General features: G+C 33.2%; 2 protein-coding genes across 2 annotated transcripts; one reads left to right on the forward strand and one right to left on the reverse strand.

The window, feature by feature from the left end:
* The first annotated feature begins 512 nt into the window (after positions 1–512).
* On the forward strand, positions 513–4,647 carry LOC136217692 (dnaJ protein ERDJ3B). Its single transcript, XM_066004328.1, has 10 exons — positions 513–794; positions 902–1,050; positions 1,150–1,282; positions 1,714–1,828; positions 2,384–2,500; positions 2,757–2,843; positions 3,588–3,647; positions 3,740–3,817; positions 3,921–3,992; positions 4,069–4,647. Exons 1-10 carry the CDS (start codon positions 721–723, stop codon positions 4,225–4,227), a joined length of 1,044 nt encoding a protein of 347 aa, XP_065860400.1. The 5' UTR covers positions 513–720; the 3' UTR covers positions 4,228–4,647.
* A 1,223-nt stretch (positions 4,648–5,870) lies between these two features.
* Positions 5,871–12,704, reverse strand: LOC136217693 (transcription initiation factor TFIID subunit 13). The gene is made up of 6 exons (XM_066004329.1): positions 12,489–12,704; positions 7,492–7,628; positions 7,383–7,420; positions 6,710–6,769; positions 6,559–6,633; positions 5,871–6,323 (listed from the first exon to the last, which is right to left on the reverse strand). The coding sequence occupies exons 2-6, from the start codon at positions 7,592–7,594 to the stop codon at positions 6,213–6,215; spliced, it is 387 nt and encodes a 128-aa protein (XP_065860401.1). The 5' UTR covers positions 7,595–7,628; positions 12,489–12,704; the 3' UTR covers positions 5,871–6,212.
* Positions 12,705–20,437: the final 7,733 nt, after the last annotated feature.

Genomic DNA, 20,437 nt, shown 5'->3' on the forward strand with positions numbered 1-20,437 from the left:
TTTGTAATAAAAAAAAATTAGTTCTCGTTAAATTTGAAAATGTTTTTTCTACGCATTTTTATTTAAAGAATATTTTGTGTATTGAAAAAAATATTTTGCTTAAAATATAATTTTGTCAAAAACAAAGTAAGCATAGTCTGCCCCTAAACATAGTATTGGTTTTTTCAAATAATCTGCATATTTTAAGAATAAAAATGTCATCCGTCATTTAGGTGAATTCTCCAAATTATTTTGGATTTACTTCCGCAAAAGCCCAACCAGTTAGTCCACTACCAAGCCCAATTTCAGTTGAAAAGCATTCGACCCGAGATTCCAAAGTCGTTTTATCAATAATAAGTTTTAACTAATTTTTTATACTCGTCTTTTAAGACCTCATTGGTAGATTTCCTACGTGGCTTTTTATAATTGGTTGGAACAACCTCAAGCAACGCGGTGATTGGCTGATTATCAAAAAGAACACGTAGCAGAGGTGGTCAAGTGGTCAACTCAGCGGATGCCTAACGTTGCGTATGAGCTCTGTGCATAACTCCCAATTCCGCCAAGCCCTGGGCCAGTTTCAGGGGAAACGAGAAAGTAGAAATTAGAAAGACAGAAATCCAAAATCTGGCCATATAGGTGCAACGGTAATTAAAAGGAGCAGAGAAAGATCTAATAGAACTAAAGCATCTTTAGGTTTTGAGATTTGGAGAGATCCAACTCTCTCCTGTTTATTGATCTCCAATGGCGCAACGAAGAGCGAAGCTTCTGTTTCTCTTATGCGTTCTATCCTACGCCTTTACCGTCGCCATTGCAGGGTATGAGTCTTTTTGCTTACATTTTTATATGTTTGTTATTTAATTTTGAGTGGAAGAGTGAGTGAGGAGTACCGAGGCTTTATATGATTTTTTTTTTTTTAATGCAGGAAGAACTACTACGATATACTTCAAGTGCCGAAAGGCGCATCGGATGAACAGATCAAGAGAGCATATAGAAAACTGGCATTGAAGTACCATCCTGATAAGAATCAGGGAAATGAAGAGGCTAGCAAGAAATTTGCTGAGATTAGTAATGGTAACCATCGCCTAATTTCATTTTTTTAGTGTTATTTCGAAGTTTTTAATGAAGTGTTGATTGATTGATTGATTTTTTATTTTATTTTTTGGTTCTTAGCTTATGAGGTGTTATCGGATAGTGAAAAGAGGGGTATATATGATAGGTACGGAGAAGAGGGGATTAAGCAGCATATGGCTAGTGGAGGGAGAGGTGGTGGTGGAGGAATGAACATCCAAGACCTTTTCAGAGAGTTAGTCATTTTTACATTTCAATATTTTTGTTTCCTTCATGTATTCGATTTCATAAGCATTTCATACAATCGTTGCGTTTTGTCATTTGCTATTACTGTCGCTAAAATGATTTGAATCCAAATATTGGAAATGATTTCATTCACCAACTCCACTTTCAGGTTACATCAATATGGTAAAATGGAACTTAAGTGGCTCATGTCTCTGCATTTGTTTTTTATTTTTGGAGTTTGATCCTGTTTTGTTAAGTTGCATGCATAGCCTTTAAATTCCTATTTGCGTGTCTCTAATGACAAAAAGTTCAAAACATTAATAGAACGCTTTAATTTTTTATTCTTGTATCGTGTTCATAAAGGTCGTCATCAGCTTAAGATGGTGTTACTTTAGTGATAAGTTAAGGAAGTTTACTAATCTAACAAAAAGCTACTTCCAGTTTCTTTGGTGGGGGAAGCCCAATGGAAGAGGAAGAGAAAATTATAAAGGGAGATGATGTAATTGTGGAGTTGGAAGCTACACTGGAAGACTTGTACATGGGTGGCACACTGAAGGTGAGCTTTATCATATCATTTATTGAGAGTTCTTGTTATATATATATATAGTTTTGATAACAATATTGATTACTGATGACACTTTTTAAAGGCTTTAATACCCTTATATCGCCTTTCTTATGAGAATTTTAATCTGTTATTTCACTTCCCTCCATCCTCACGAATCAATGAGAAGATTGAAAATAGGAATAAGTTAATTGTTTGAAAAGGAGGAAAAATCTATTATCTACCTTTGGAACATGGGTATGCTTTCAACTGAAAATTGAACAGTAAATTTTAGCAGCTTATCCAACAAATCCAACCTGTGTAACTTGTCTCACGGTCTGATCAAATGTAGCTTGGACTTGGAGTTATCTTGAGTTTAAGCTATTACAAGTTAGTGTTTTTTTTTTTCCTTGTTGGTTGGTATACTATTATTCAAATTGAAGACATGGATGCTGACATGCTGTTCTATTGGTTATTCCACCATCTAACATGAGGAAAATAGCAAGTGATTGGGTATGAAGTTTTTTTGTGTTTTGATTTCGACATTAATGTTTTGTGTGGTTTAATCAGGTTTGGAGGGAGAAGAATGTCATCAAGTCTGCACCTGGTAAAAGACGCTGCAATTGTAGAAATGAAGTCTATCATAAGCAAATTGGTCCAGGAATGTTTCAACAAATGACTGAGCAGGTATGTACTGCTTCAGAAAAGTTCCTGTTGAATATCTGATGAACCCATGTATCCTTACTGCTCATGATAAGAAAAGGAAAAATGATGATGAAAATTCATAATTGGCAAGACTTCTCTACCTCCTAGAAAGTCTGACTTGTTTTTGTTTGCTATGATGTATTTTGTGTTTTTTTGCTTGGATTGCTTTCTTTTGCACCGGCTACTGTCACTTCTGAGGCTTCTTCCTAGACTTATTGCATTTTTAATAATTATTCAGGTTTGTGAGCAATGCCCAAATGTCAAATATGTACGGGAGGGATATCATGTAACAGTTGATATTGAGAAAGGCATGCAAGATGGACAAGTAAGCATTCTGTATACTCCGATTTAATTTCATATTGATTGAAATTTTGGCATTGTTGCTGCATTGTATGACAACTGCTAGCTTTTATAATTTTTACTTTCTTACTTACCGGTTTAAATGTATCAGTCGTTATCTGTGTCCTATGAATGTTGTTAGTGCGAAACGATAAAAAAAAAAAAAAAAAAAAAAATCCATGCTAGTGATGGAAGTTTTAAGCTAATGTGTTGCACGGACCTATAGGGTTGATATAAATGGTTTGATATTCTATCTGCTTTCTATTTTATTTTTAGAGACCTCTGTTTTTTGGCTGTATCTCATGAATTATATTTAGAACTATCCCTCTCCTAGGAATGTTGATAAGCAGTCCATACCTTCTAGTTCCTCTTGAAAATTGCTGTTTTGAACATTAATAGCTCATTTCATATGCTGCCATCATATTTACTTTACTAGTAGTATACCTCGAGGAAAATATCACTAAGTCTATGCTACTTTTTCAGTTACATTGAATTCCTTATCCCGGCATTAAGGCTTCAAATTTAATGTGAATTTCATCACCTAATTTGGGTGGAAGATTGTAGTTTTAATCACCATCCTTGAGAATTTGTTATCATAATTTATTCCGTAATTATTATTTGGTATCAAGTGGCTGAATTTAAACTTGGTGACTACAATGAGATAACTGTCTATATATTTTGTCAATTGCAAATCATAAAATTGGGAGTAATCTTGTTCTCCATCTTACAGGAGGTCGTTTTTTACGAAGACGGTGAACCAATAATAGATGGTGAACCTGGAGATTTGAAGGTTAGAATTCTCTTATCAATTTGTGAATTTCGTATTTGTTGCCAGTTTTTTCTTGTACTAGTACAACCAGTATTCAATCACCTTCTCTGCAGTTCCGAATTCGTACAGCACCTCATGACCGTTTTAGAAGGGAAGGCAATGACTTGCACGCAACTGTGACTATAACATTGGTAAATTTCTTTATCATGGCCATATTTCTTCCTTACCTGCCTTTTTCTTTCTGTTTTAGTGTAACACTGATACCGGACTTGATTATAATTTCCTGAACCCTAGGTTCAAGCGCTTGTTGGTTTCGAGAAGACCCTTAAACACCTTGATGAACATTTAGTGAATATTGGAACAAAGGTAAAGTGTGTAAATTTAGTATTTCTTCCTGCAATATATAGACTTGTAAATGATGTGATGTATGGTGTATGTGCAGGGAATCACTAAGCCCAAGGAAGTAAAGAAGTTTAAAGGGGAAGGAATGCCATTGCATTTTGGCACGAAGAAAGGAGATCTGTATGTGACATTTGAGGTTCTTTTCCCCACCTCACTAACTGAGGACCAAAAGACAAAGATCAAGGAAACTCTTGGCTAGGTTTAGGATATAATTTTTTTTTTTACCTTTTTTCGCATTCTTGGGGTCGTAAAATGTTCCCAATGTAACACTAGGTTGTTATATAGAAATCCAGGAAGTTAGTGAGGCTATTGTATGATTCCCTCCCTTGCATACAGACAGATTAATAACTAGTTTTTGCCTACTTGAGTTACAATATTATGGTTTTGTCCGATAGGGATATTATTCTACCAGAGATACACGAAAGGGTGATGTTCTGATTTTTGGTTCTTATAGATTTTCTTTGCAGTTGTAAAGGCTTCATAGCCAGTCTGGTATTTGTTTGGTCGAGCTTTTGAATGGACTAGGTTAACATCTTTTATCTCCTGTACTGTATGCTTTCATTTTGGAGGATTTGAAATCTTTCTCTGACCAAAATAAAATAATGGGATTTCTCTTTTCTTTTCTTTTGTAATTGAAAAAGAAAGAAAGAAAGGTAAACTTTGTGAATTTGACTGAATGACTTGATACATATATTTTGAATTTGTTTAAAGAAAGTGATACATCAAGACTTAGAGTCGTATCACTTGCAAATGTCAAGTGCTGAATTCCCCTGATATATAGTATTATTTAGCCAAGTGCTGAATAACCCTTGTGTATTATTATTAAGTCGTGACCATGAAAAATTCCTTGTAAATAATGACGTAGTAGTAAATTAACAATTGTACTTCTATAAAAAAAAAAAACAAGAAATTAACAATCGGATGATGCAGTATATTTTCGGCTTAAAGCCACGTGTCTGACCTATACCATAAAAATTAATTAGTTCACTAATCATCTAACATTATTAATTAGGGTTTTCATTTAAAAGTAAATTAATTTTTTTTCTCCTGTTTTCTTACTCTTTCTTTCTGTTTCGTAAGCTCTCAAAGCATTAAACTTTTAGATCTACTTATCATCCTTCTTCATCTTCATCGGGTTAGATTTTCTACATTTAAAGTGTTCTTTTTGTATTATTTTCTTTTCTATCGGTATTCATATATTTTATTGGAACTTTTCATCCGTCTAAACTGTATCTACTCCCTATCATTCTTGGATCAATAAATCTACATGGTTGCAATAAAAGAATAGATTCAGATTCAAATATTCACAATGACCTAAAGTATATATATTGTCATTATTTTGTATTTTTTTTTTTTTTTTGCAGATTTGGATTTACCAAAATATATATATTGTCATTATTTTGTATTTTTTAATACCAGACTTTGTTGCTGTTCTTTTATCTTTCTTGTTATACTTTTTTATCTAATCGAATGATATTAACTTTTTTATAAAAAAAAAAATCAATTAAAATTTCAATCTTCTAAAATCATCAATTAAATCTTTAACATAAATTGAAACCATGAATTGGATTTTTTTCATAATTAAATTAAAATTTAATTTAGTCATTTTATATTTGCATCAGTATTTTCAGTAAAAAAAAATCAATTAAATTGAACCTAAATTAATATATAATATACCAAAATATTATTTTTAGATGTGTATATAGAGTATTTACTTCGGTTAAGATTAAGCAACTACTTTTACTCAAATTGAATTAATAACTAAAACTGAAAATATTATCATAAAATGACAATTAGAATTGAATAAAAAAATATAAATAACTGAACCAGTGACATAAAATATTGATTTTAAAAAACTAAAGGCCGAATTGACTTATCTAATTGATGAAACTAAAATATTAGAGACCTAATTGACTTTTCAAGGTATAGGTTATTAATCTACTTAGACCTTAAGCTTACTTGCTAAACATGCTGCTTGTAACAAAGCCAAGGTCAAATATTCTATAGCCATCCAGATAATGTCATTGAAGGTTTTCTGTTGCTTCTAAGAGAAGTATGCTCTCGAATAAGACTTGACACTAAAATGAGTTAAATCCATCTAAGCCAGGCATAAAAACTCAAATACTCCATTCTCATTAATTACACAAACAGCTGAGAACATCAGAACTACAGCATCCTCCCATGTCACTCAATTGTTGCTAGCTTCTCCTCGTCCACTTCAAAAGCTTTCCTTGCTTGTTTGAGCTCCTCTTGCATCGACAACAGTTCCGTACATCGGTTAAGTTTTGGCAGGTCCTGCACAGTCAAAGATATATAATACAGTTAGTATTAGTATATGCAACATCCTTGCAGGACAAAAATTAAGCCAGCAGGATAGATATGGCGACGAAAGGATGGAGCTGTAAATGTCCAGAGGTATTTAGGCATTGACAAATCCTTTCAAACCATCTGCATATACAGTCAAGGACGTGTACATATTGGCGATATCAGATAAGGGGCATATATAAATAAAATTCAGTGGTCAAAATACCTTGCGGATTAAGTACAAAAAATCCTCGACCAATAACTTGCCCCTCTTTGATCCTATATCTTGAGCTTTATGTGCCTGCAAATACATATAACATTAACCAAACCATGTTGCTTAAAGTTTATAAAACTTGCTAATCTAAAAGAATTCTTACCATATCTGTGACATACTCTACAACAATGTCCTCCACAAGTGCCACACTTTCTGGAAGAGGCTGATTATGCAGCACAAACTTTTGTGAATACATTGAAAATACATAATCTAACATGATGAAATTATGCAACATTGACATTAACATGTTTAATGAGATAACATTAGACCTAGTCATAGTCATAGATTGTATGATAACTCTTTCCCGTACTTCCTCCGGTGTATAACCAGACAAACATCTATACACAATAATGAGCACAAGATTGGTAATTCAAAATGAATATCGATTATAAACTTGTTTAGGATCTCCAGTATGCTTTCCTATTGATATAAATCTCAAAAGTAAACTTATTTTCTTAAACTGAGGTTTCAAATCCCCAACCCCCAATGCCAAAATAATCAAACAGTCTTTGATCCAGACTAGATGAGCTGATGTTCATTCTGAAAGCAAAACATCTTATCCTGGATCATAATATTTGAGGTCTTTACTTGTTTTTCTATTTCAAGCACAGATAAAATCTGGTTATGTACTTACAGCTGAAGCTTAATTTAAATTGATTGTTGGTAATCGATATTGAGATTGCATGACAAAATTTAACTAGAGGAGATAACCTAGTAAAAGTTTAACAACAGGGAATGCGAAGTTGCCAACTAGTTCAAAAAATGTCAGAACTTACATTTGGATCATCTCCAAAACCATACATCATGTGCTGCACTGAAGCATCAAAAAGTTAATATATAATCCATGAGAAAAATTGCACAATCAAAAGATATGCTCTATCTTACAGTCTTTCTGAAAGACTCCTCGTTTTCGCTTAAATGAAGATTCAGAAGCTTGTGAGGATCCAACTTTTGATTTTGATGAGGTTCCAGCAGAAGAGTTGTTCATCTTCTAATGCTTATTCGTTACTGCCAATCAGATGCTGCATTCAAACAACACAAATCAGATTCACTGATTTCAGTATTAACATATCAAATTCACAATAATGCAAAGCAATGCATACTGTTTTAAAAACCAGACCCGAAGTTGAACCAGATTGACAACTGGGTCAGGAGTCAATGGGTTGACTCAGATTGGTTGAACTGGATCACATCGTAAATAAAAATATATATTAATAACATTCTATTCAATTAAGCATAAAAATCCATACAAACAACAACAACAAAACCTTAGTCCCGAAATGATTCGGGGTCGGCTAACATGAACCATCATATAAAACCGTGAAATCAAGTCGTGTCAGCGACACAAATTCGCTCCCTCCACTCCGTCCTATCCACTACCATATTTTCCTCAATTCCCAGTAAACTCATATCACTATCGATCACCCTCCTCCAAGTTTGCTTAGGTCTTCCCCTACCCCTCGCCATTACATCCCTTTGCCACTCTTCGGTTCTCCTAACCGGCGCATCAAGCGCTCTACGTCTCACATGGCCAAACCACCTTAGTCGGTTTTCTCTCATTTTATTCTCAATAGATGTGACCCCTACTTTTGTCCTAATCATAGTTGTTAAATCGAGATACGACTCGTGACTCGAAATCTCATTTTGTGAATCGAGACTCGTGAATCGTATCGAATCGTAAGATACGGATCAATTTTAAAATATTATAAAAAAATAAAATATTAACCATATTTAACTTTAAATATGAGTATAAAAATGAAATATTAATATCTAAATAGAAACCTTGATGATCAAGTTAAATACTTAAATAAAATTTAATTCAATCCTAATTAAAGAGTCTAAATCCTAATTAAAGAGTCTTAGTTATTTGAAGAGTCATTTGATTTTCTTTTAATTGTTAAAAAACCTAACCTGTACGTTTTTATCTCTTGAAAAGTGTTTATTTTAGTGGATTGCTATTCGTCGCTCCTATTTTCCTTACCGTCGCCTCCTGTTTGACATTTTTGCCCTTTTCATTTTTCATTCAAAAAAATGAAATTCTCTCAACCCCGAGAACAAAACGAAGAAAAATCATGCCTCCAAAACAATGAAAAATACTTGAACATCTAAGTTTCGTATTAACCAATAATCTGAAATTTAACGAATTTAACTTGAAACGAACTTTTTTTTTCGTTGAATTTACTCTAAACGGGTAGTCCATACGGTCCGATCCATAGACCGACCGTATGAACTACCAGTTTGCCTAGGCAAAATCGGGTAGCCTACCCGTTTTCCTTTAGAAAAACGGATTTTTTTTAATTATAATAAATATTAAAAATAGATAAATTATGTATTGATTTGATAGAAAAAACGTATAGATAAATTATTGATTGGAAATAAAAAATACGGTATTGAAGTGTCCAATTAATTTTTATTTGGTAAATTATATTTATTTACCTTTTAGAACGTAAATTCAATTATTGATAAATTATGTATTGATTGGATAGAAAAACGTATAGATAAATTGAAAATAAAAAATACGTATTGAGGCGTCCAATTAATTTTTAATATTTATTATAATTAAGGAAAAAAAAAATAAATCCGTTTTTCTAAAGGAAAACGGGTAGCCTACCAGTTTTTCCTAGGCAAAATCGGGTAGCCTACCCCGTTTTACCTAGGCAAAACGGGTAGGCTACCCGAATTTGCTAGGCAAAATCGGGTAGCCTACCCGTTTTGTCTAGGTAAAACGGGGTAGGCTACCCGATTTTTCCTAGGCTAAACTGGTAGTTCATACGGTCGGTCCATTGATCGGACCGTACGGGCTACCCGTTTAGAGTAAATTCAACGAAAAAAAAAGTTCGTTTCAAGTTAAATTCGTTAAATTTCAGATTATTGGTTAATACGAAACTTAGATGTTCAAGTATTTTTCATTGTTTTGGAGGCATGATTTTTCTTCGTTTTGTTCTTCGGGTTGAGAGAATTCCATTTTTTTGAATGAAAAATGAAAAGGGCAAAAATGTCAAACAAGAGGCGACGGTAAGGAAAATAGGAGCGACGAATAGCAAAACCCTTATTTTATTGTTAAAAAACCTAACCTGTACGTTTTTATCTCTTGAAAAGTGTAACAAACAATAACAAATAAATTCACATAGAGATAGATAGACAGACGTGTAGGTTTGTTGGCATTAAATTCACTTCAATTTACAAAAACAATCATTAATGCCATTTAGTATTTCCTCACACCATTCATGAATCAGATAAAAATTAGACTCCTTGGATTCACGATTTAAATTTTTCTTTTTTTTAAGCCAATGCCATGACTCGGCCGAGTCACCGACGATTCGGCCGAGTCATGGCCGATTCATGTGGATTTCGAGTCAGACCATAGAGTCGACTCGAAATCCACTTGACTCGTATCGACTCGTACGAGTCGACTCGCGACTCGTACGAGTCTAATAACAGTGGTCCTAATTATTTCATTACTCACCCGATCCTTTCTCGTATGACCACACATCCATCTCAACATACGCATCTCCGTCACCGACATCTTATGGATGTGGCAGTGTTTCACTGCCCAACACTCCGTACCATATAACAATGCTGGTCTAATTGTCGTCCGGTAGAATTTTCCCTTCAATCTATTAGGCATGCCGGGGTCACAAAGGAAACCCGTAGCACTCTTCCACTTCGATCAACCAGCTTTAATCCTATGAGCAATATCTCCATCTACTTCTCCATCCGTTTGGATAATAGATCCTAAATACCGGAAGCAATCCGAGGCCTGAACAACTCTCCCATCTAGGGTGATTGTCCCTGTCTCCCTACTCCTATGGCCGCTAAACTTACACTCCAAATATTCTGTCTTACTTCGGCTCAACTTAAAGCCTCTAGATTCTAGAGTTTGTCTCCATAGTTCCAACTTCTCTCCACTCCTTTCCTCTAATCAACCAACACAATATCATCTGCAAACAACATGCACCATGGTATAACATCTTGAAGTGAACTTGTTAGTTCATCCATAACGATGGCAAAAAGAAATGGGCTTAGTGCGGAACCTTGATGCACTCCAATAGGAAACTCTTCAGTCTTCCCAACACTAGTACGTACACTCGTGCATGCTCCCTCATACATGTCCTTTATGATGTCAATATATTTCCGCGAAATGCCTTTCCTTATCAAGGCCCACCAAAGTACTTCCTTTGGTACCTTATCATATGATTTCTCCAAGTCAATGAAAGTCATATGCAACTCTTATTTCGATAGTGCTCCATTAATTGTCTCATTAGATGGATGGCTTCCATAGTTGATCTTCCCGGCATAAAGCCAAACTGGTTTTCCGAGATCTTCACCGTCCTCCTTAGCCTTTGTTCGATCACTCGCTCCCAAAGTTTCATAGTGTGACTCATTAAAATTGGCCTAATACATCACCAACTCCCTGAACTTGTCCATAATAGTAGATTGACTCCCTAAACTATGTAAGTATCTCATCAACTCCTTAAACTTGATTATTTCGTATCACCAACTCCCTGAACTTGTCCATATAGCTACATTAGCTACTTAAACTTTATAAGTGTCTCACCAACTCCCTAAACATGCTTCTTCCGTAACAACTAAATACAAAAACCTATTAAACCTAAATTCTAAAAATACATCTTTATCTATTCGAAAGGTAATTTTTTCTCTTACCCTACCTTTCAACCTATTATAAAGAGTTCGTGTTGCAGGTTTGAGAGATTGAATGAATGATGATGGAGAGTTAGCATTATGGTTTTTGTATTTAGTTGTTACCGAATAAGCAATTTTAGGGAGTTAGTGAGACACTTATAAAGTTCAGTGAGCCAATAATCTACTTTTATGTACAAGTTCAGGGAGTTGGTGATACGGAATAATCAAGTTCAAGGAGCTGGTGAGACACTTGCAAAGTTGAAATAAAACAGTTTGATACAATATTCAAAATTGAAATAAAACTAAAATACAATTCAACATTACAATAATTTAATAAACACATTCAACAATTATTTAGCAATGTTTAGTTTGGAAGGCAAATGCCTAACATCTGAATTCCACCTCGGATCACTCAAGGGTTGTAATTCTGCCAAACCTCACATAATTAGTGGACAAAACAAAGTCCTATCAGTACATCCAATAATATGAATTCCACCCTAATATTTTTTCCACAACTTGGGAAACTGAAAACATAGAAGAACATGTGATCATGTATCAAAAAGAAAATATGAATTTCTGTTTTCAAAATTAAAAGTCATCTTCATCTTCTAAACTCATTCAAACTTACAAAGGACAAAGAAATTCAAAAGGAAATTAGAAAGAACCATAAGTTCATATTTTCTTCCAAAACTACTTAATTACTTACAGATTTCTTCCAGACCACAAAAAAAGATGCAATTTTTGAAAAATCCAACTGATGCAAAACAAATACAAAATTACTAACAGATTATCATCCAAAATATACGTTTCAGTCACTTAAATTAAGGCCATCAGTCAGTGGCGGAACCAGAGTCTTAGATGATCCGGGGCTTAAATATTGAACAAAATTTTTTTTGATGAAGTAAAGAAAAACACCAAAATATCCAATTAAGCTTTTAAGCAAATGTTACCAACAACAAAAAAAAAAAAACCAACAGTAGCTTCTTCAATTAAGCTTTTATGCTTAAACAAAACAGCAAAACAAACCAAACCAACAGTACAACACACATATATATAAAATTTCAAAGTCAGATGGTGTTGATATCAATTTTATATCTATGTAATAATTTACCAGCTCATTAAATTCCATCTCAGTAAGGATTGAAGATAATTGCTCTATTTGATATGATAATTCTGCATCTTTTGCTAGGAAACAGAAAAATGAGAACTACCGATTTAGTTTGCATTGTGGATGGTACCTGTTATCTGCCGAAGTTGATTCCGTTTCAGTTGAAGAAGAGAGAAGGTTGCGGTCGGTGGCGGAAGGAGCAGCGCCGGCGGTGGAGACTGACCGGCCGGCAGATTGGCTGGCCGACTCTTTTTCTCTTGTGCGATTTCCCCAATTCGCAGCAATTGGGGATTAGATTAGGAGGAGAACAGGGCTGCAGGTGTGCGTGTAGAAGGCTGTTCAGTTTTCATTTGACAAAAAACGACGCTGTTTTGATCATTAAATAAAACCACGTCGTTTTGATTTAAAGAAAAAGAATCAAAAACAGCAGCTGCAATGGGGGGCTAGGTTTTCGGATTAACCCCTTATTTGGCGCCATTTAAATAAAAAAAATACTCTACTAGTTGGGAAATATTCTTTTAAAAGGACTATTTCAATAAATTAATTTTTTTTTAATATTATCTTATCCATTACGGTGCTATAGATGTCGTAATGGGTATGTTGACATGAATCCCACAAAGGGATTCCTGGGTCACTGCCCAAAATTTATATACTAAATTTTAAATTTTTTTATGTAATAATTTTTTAAAAAATTATATAATAAAATTTTAAAATTTATTATATTATAAAAATAAAAATAAAATTATAATCGTAACGTTAGAGTTAAATTTGTATAATTTTATACGTTAGTATTAAATCTGCACTTCATTTAAAACGTTACGGTTAAATATTTAGTGCATTACTAACATATGAAATTGTATAAATTTAACCTTAACGTTTAAGCGAAGTGCTGATTTAGCCCTAACATATGAAATTATGCAAATTTAACCGTAACATTTTTAAGTAAAATCAATTTTAACCACGCGCTACCGAAAATTTGAAAAGACATGTTTGACTGTTATTTAGCTACATCAGACCTTCTAAACCAGTTTGTCGATAAATTGAATTAGTTTCATACATTTTTTAACTATACTAATAACACAGTAAAATATTTTAGACAGTTTAAAAAAACTAAACCTGCTACATATAAATGAATCACAATTTTTTTTTTTGAAATTGTTTGTGTTATTAATGCACGAAATATTTTTTTTTAGTAATGTACTAAATATTTAACTTTAATGTTTTAAGTGAAGTGCAGATTTAGCCGTAACGTTTTAAGCGAAGTACAGATTTAGCCCCTAACGTATGAAATTGTGTAAATTTAACACTAACGTTTCCACGTAAGATCACTTTTAAGCATACGCTATCGAAAATTTGAAAAGACTTGTTTGACTGTTATTTAGCCACATTATACCTTTTAAACCAGTTTGTCGATAAATTGAATCAGTTTCATACATTTTTTTGTTATTATATTGAAACGTTAATGTTAAATTTGCACAATTTCATACGTTAGGGCTAAATCTGAACTTCGATCGTGTACGGTTAAAATTGATCTTGCTTACATATTATACAAATTAAATCAATATTAATATAATTTATATATAATTTTATTTTCTAAAATAATAAATTATTTTATTTTATATATTTATTTATTTTATAAACTTTATTTTTATTTTTTATTAAATAATAAAAAAAATTATATATATATATATTTGTGTGGCGCCACTGCCCACTAATTGACAGGAATCCCTTGGGATTCCTATCCGTAATGAGTAATTAATTTAAAAAAAAAATAATATTTGTTACCATTATGGTGTACTTTTCACTGTAATGGTACAATCCTAACCATGGTAAAGAAAACAGCCCCTTGTGAAGAATAATTTTTTAACTGTGACCAACCATGAAATTATTTATTATTTTTGTCCCAAACAGAGGTTTAATCCTATGTTTTCTGGCTTTCAGAACAAAGGTAAAAAATATATAATACTTAAACTTTCCAGCAGCCACCGGGACTCCAGCCCCGGCAAACCCCCCTGATTCCGCCACTGTATCCATCCATAAATCGGGTTTTGGACAATTTTGTTTTTATAAAATTAAAAATATTAAATTAAATTTTAGAAAGATAAAATTGTCCCTCATCCGGTTTGTCTTAAAAAAAAAAAAGCCATTAAAGACATAGTTAAAAACAACAACTAATTAGAAATACTAGAAAGCATGAAATCCACGGAAATATAAGGAATGAAATTCATCAAAATTTCATATTTGCTGAAATCCAAATGCAACTCTTTCCTTTCTCACCAAATACAGGAGGAACATAATCCAGACAATACAATAACGGTTAATTTTGTATTTTGTGCATGACTTAACTGAAAGTGAAAATGCTAAAGTAATGGATTGAACCATAAGCACTAAATAATTGTTTACCTAAAAAAAAATATATAAAAAAAAATTGTTTACCTTTTTATTTAATTCTTTAGTGGATTGCTATTTACCCTCCCATTTTTCCTACCTACCGTCCGAAAAAAAAAGACATATTAGTCCCTTCCCTTTATTTTGAAAAAAATAAATCAAATCCGCCACTCCTTTAGGGATGGCGGGTCATTGACCCACCATCCCTTGTCTAGTGGCGGGCCATTTGGCCCGCCAAGGCAAAATTTCGGAAATTTTTTGATGTGTGGGCAAAATTCTGAAAATTTTTAGATGTGTGGGCAAAATTTCGGAAATTTGTAGACAAGGGATGGAGGGTCAATGACCCGCCATCCTTGGCGGGTCATTGACCCGCCATCCTTTGTCTAGTGGCCCGCCAAGACAAAATTCCGAAAATTTTTAAAAAATTTGAATATTTTCTAAAAAATTTAAAAAATTGAGGACAAATATGGTAAAAAAAAATAGACGGTAAATAAAAAAATAGGAGCGGTAAATAATATCCAGACTTACTAAAAAGTATTGTTTTTCATCCTTTTCTAAAAAAAACCAAATACTATGTAAGTTTTTGCTAAGCAAATCAATTTCATATTCTTTACATAACAGAATTTCATCTCTATACAAACTCTTGATAAACATCAGGCAAAAATATTTTTAATCCTAATCTTTACATTCCAACTTTAATCTCTATATTCCAACAACAATCCTCATTCTTCGGTTTAATTCCAATTTAAAATATAAATATTTCTAGAAATAACTACTTCAAAAGAAGTTCAAAGACAAAAAGGGTAAATTACAAAACTAGGTCAAATGGGAGCCTTATTTACATATTTAATCCATTTACTCAACCTACTACATATCTAGATTGATTTTATGTAGGGATGACAACGGGTACTCTACCCACGGGTACCCGGCACTACCCGACCCTAATGGGACTACCCGTACCCTGTATAAAAGGGTATGGACGGGTATGGGATCAAAACCATTACCCGTTAGGGTAATGGGACGGGTATGGGAAGACCCCCCAGGGTACCCGGTATCCATTACCCGTCATAAAATTTTTATATATTAAAAAATATTATTGTGTTTTAGATGTAAGATGTGAGATTTGAATATTAACATTTTGTCCTTTAATCATTAAGTGATACCACTAAACTATTTTATTTTTATTGATTAAGGTTCAATTGTTCAATTTTTAAATTGATGATTTATTAAATTTATACTTTGTTAAATTTGAAATATTTTTTATTTTATTTATTGATTCTTAACGGGTAAGGGTACCCGCGGGTACCCGCGAATTAAATGGGAAGGGTATGGGATGCAAAACATATACCCGTTAGGGTAATGGGAAGGGTACGGGTAGTTAAAAAATAAAAGGGTAAGGGTTTGGGATTGGCACTATCCACGGGTACCCTACCCGTTGCCATCCCTAATTTTGTGTGACTTTCCCACAATACTCCTAATCTTCCCACTTCCCCCTTACGTGAACGTTCTCTCCCCTTTTCTCCTTGGTTGCGCGAAACGGTTGACAGCTCCTCCATTAATGATTCCAAAACTTTTGATCTTCCTATCTTTCTTTAAATTGCACAAAATCTGCACAATTTCTCCAAATCACAAAGTATTTCTCTTCTTCCTCTCTTCATCTCTTGATTCTGCAACTTCCTAATCCTAGAAAACGAAGTCATGGTTCTTCATCTTCCATTTCTTGCTCGTTTCTTGTTCTCTTTCTTCTTATAACCATCGAAGAAATGGTGATTCTATGTTATTTTCATATTTTTTTCCCAGTTTATCATATTGGTTTCGTCGAAAAATGTAAGTATATGCTGTTTTTTTCTGCGTTTTTCCCATAAATCCACTTAGCATATGCGGTTTTCGCGAAGTCTGTGGGGAGAAGTTTATCGATTTCACTTTGCAAAATGATGATTACGCGAAGTTTGCGAGGTAATTCGATAAATTTCTCTCGCAGACTCCGTGAATCATCGTTTCGCGAAGTCAGAGCGTCACATTCCTCCTCGCAGACGTCGCGAAATCATTGTTTCGCTAAGTAAAATCACCCTCTTCCTTGCACATTTATGTTCGAATACTTAGCGAATCATCATTTCGCGAAGCCAAATCTTCATTTTTTCTGACTAACATGATTAAATTTTTCTGAATGTGGTTGAATACATAATATTCATTCCTTGAAGTCGGCGTGCTGGGGTGCCATGAGAGACATCCATTCCAAAAGGCCTGAACTTCCAACCATCGGTTATGAAAGGAGTCTACACCGTGGGACACGTCCATCCCTGTGGTGAATAAGAGCCTATGTATCGTGAGACATCCATCCATCGGTGGTGAATAAAAGTCTATGTTAATGAAGTGATTTGTTAAGAGTTTATTGTGGCAATCTTGTTCTGTACCGTGAGACACATCCATCCATCGGTATTGAATAGGAGCCTATGTATTATGAAGTGATTTGTTAGGAGTTTATTGTGGCAATCTTGTTGTAAATTTTGATAATGTTATAATTTTAATGTTAGAATCCGTTGTTATTTGGCATTTTTTGTTATATACCACTTCACGAATTAGCTTCAAAACACATTCAGGCTTCGCATATGCTAATTAAATTCATCAACTAAACCAAACATTAGCTTCGCAGGCTTCGCATATGCTAATTAAATTCATCAAGTAAACTCAAACATTAGCTTCGTAGGCTTCGCATAAGATCGAATCTGCGAAGTCAGACAGGAGGGAGACAGACGCGCGTAAATATTGAGGGTATTATGGGAAAGTCACACAAAATCAGTCTAGATATGTAGTAGGTTGAGTAAATGGGTTAAATATGTAAATGGGCCTCCCATTTGACCCATTTTTATAATTTTTCCAAAAAAAAGGAAAAAAATCGCAATACTCATACATCACAGAAATACACCTGAATGAAGAAAACAAATTCATCAAGTACAACCATCGAAATTATATTTCCAAAGATCTGCACATTCATAAACTTCTCAAAAGCAATCAAAGATAACATGCAAGTTGATAACATGGTATGAAGTTCTGCCAATCTAGAGACACAGATGTGTGTCTAAGAGGATCTAGATGTTTGTGCTCTAAACTAATGTAAGGATACGTTCGTCAACACTTAAGTCAAAACTTGTATTCCAGTCTCGCAAAACCCCTAAATCATCATGTAATTGAGTAAGGACGTTTTTCTTTCTTCTATTCGTCGATGCCTGCTGAAAAAACTTAGAGTTTTGGTCCCTTGATTCCAACCACTACTGTTTAGAGCTTTGTTTCCAGTAGAGTTCCCTCTGCTTCAGAAGTGTGTTTAGTTTATCTTGCATCACCGCCACGTGTGCTAATGAATCAATATCATGTTTATTCTTCAACCGATAAATAGAATCTCTGCACTGTTGAATTTTCTCTTTAAATTGATTCCACAATTAGTCACCCCAAATTAGGAGGGAGTCTTCACAAGTGTGAATACGACCTCTAACATCCGCTTGCTGATTAGAATTCCAACCCAATAACACTTGATCTATATAATATGTCTCTTTAATCCAAGAATTTTCAAAACAGAAATGCTTAACTCGCACATCTGGGTTTCGAACAAGAGTTAAGAAGAGGTAGTGTGGTCGGAATAATGAACTTCCAAGTTTAAAACTTTTGTCATAGTGATAATCGCTAGCCAATCTGATTAAATCATAACATGATCGAGCTTTTCCTCAACCAATTAGCTCGAGCTCCTCCCTTTCTCAATTAATTGCACTTTAGAAGTTTGCAAGCCTCAATTGCATCGTCGAAGCCTCTTAGCAAAGAATTAGGGTGTCGATTACCTCATTTTTTTTCTCAGATTGATATAGCAAATCGTTGGAATCTCCTATTATGAGCCATGAAAAGGTAGAATAACGATGAAGATATTTCAAGAGGTTCCAAGAACCTTTCCTACGATGGCTCTCGGGGAAACCATAATAACCTGCAAGACGCCAATTTTGAGTCTCTTAGATAAACATCTTAACATCAATAAAATTTCTAGAGTAGCCCAATAATTGAGCTGTACAATCGGACATCCATAAAAGAGCAAGTCCACCCCTATAATTAATTGATTCCACAAGAAAAAGGCCAGCATAAATAAGTTTATTTTTTATTCCCTCAATTTTATTTCTATTACATTTCACTTCTATAAAAAAAACAATCAAATTTATAGCGAGACAATGTTTACTAGCATACAAAATGTCCGAAGGTTACCCATTCTCCGGCAGTTTCAACTTAGAGTATTCATTGATTCCGATGATTACTAACTCGTCAAAAACGAGACATTTTTACTCCAATTTAAATATCAACTCGTCAAACGCGAGAGATTCTATAAACAAACTACTTAATTAGACTTCAAGCCAATAAATCGACAGTACTAAACTGGGAATATAAGTGATAATAATAATAATAAGTAAACGTTTGAAAGAGCTGGTCAGTTTCGGTAGAATTGGGAGATTGAAAATCTCCATTGAATTGAAAATTAAATGTTTTTATATATCACTCTCCATAATTGAATTGAATTGAATTAAAATAAAATAAATTTTAAAAATCATATTTTCAAAAACAATTGGACCAATTTAGTTGGGAGATCAAACTGAATCTGAATTGGTCGTAGATATTCAGAAAGTCGTGAATTTTTGTTAATATGAATAGTTTAGGAATGAAGACGAAAACAAAGAAATGTTATTTTACCAAGATAGTTGTTACCGATGACACTTGAAAACTAGGTACTTTTGAATTTAAAGAAAAAGACATCATAGTTTTTAGACCAAGGAATTAGATGTGTTTAAGACTAGGTTTGTTGGATCATTGAATAATGCTGGGTAATATTTTATGTTTCTTAAGATATATATATTTATTAATAAAAATAAATATATTTATTAATAAAAATAAATAGAAATATTCATTAATAAATATATTTTTTTCATAAAAATATATATATATATATATATTTATTTTTTTATATAGTTTTAGGTTGTTGTTTTAAGAAATTTGACATATGCTAAATAATTCACCCGTAAATGATTCCGATATGATTAGGTTGTATTATTAATTAGGTTAGCCCTAACTAAATTAGCTATATAAGTTTAGATATAACCTAACTCTAAGATACACAAGATATTTTTGAAATATATGCTAATTTTCAAAATTAACGTGTGTGGAGAAAAAATGTATGAAAGCAGGTGTACCAAAGAAATTTCTTCTCAAAAATAATAAGTACTTTTACAAATTAATGAAATAACTGCAATTAATACGGTGAATGCGTCTAGACCTAAATTCTAAAAACGTGATTCTGAGATATCTGATTTTACTTGACAGATCAACCAGTTTAACTTTTTACTAAAAATAAACAAAATCAGTTTTTCTTTATTTTATTGATTTTATAATTTTATGTTTTTATTTTCATTATATAGGTGCGAAATAAACAGAAAATTACAATTCAAAGAAGTTGCAAAATTGCAATAACTTGTTCATAACAATAATTGAAATAAATATGCAATTAAATAAATGATCAAAATTGTTATTGAGATATTGAAATGGACGTCGATGTCACTAGAATGCTTGCAAATTAGAGTGGAATTTGTCGAAATTGCTATAGAAATTGGACTTGATGGTATCGTTTCAAAAATTGAAGGATCGAAATGGATATTTTTCAAAAAC

The sequence above is a fragment of the Euphorbia lathyris genome, chromosome 2 (genome assembly GCF_963576675.1).
Source record: "Euphorbia lathyris chromosome 2, ddEupLath1.1, whole genome shotgun sequence".
NCBI classification, from domain to species: domain Eukaryota; kingdom Viridiplantae; phylum Streptophyta; class Magnoliopsida; order Malpighiales; family Euphorbiaceae; genus Euphorbia; species Euphorbia lathyris.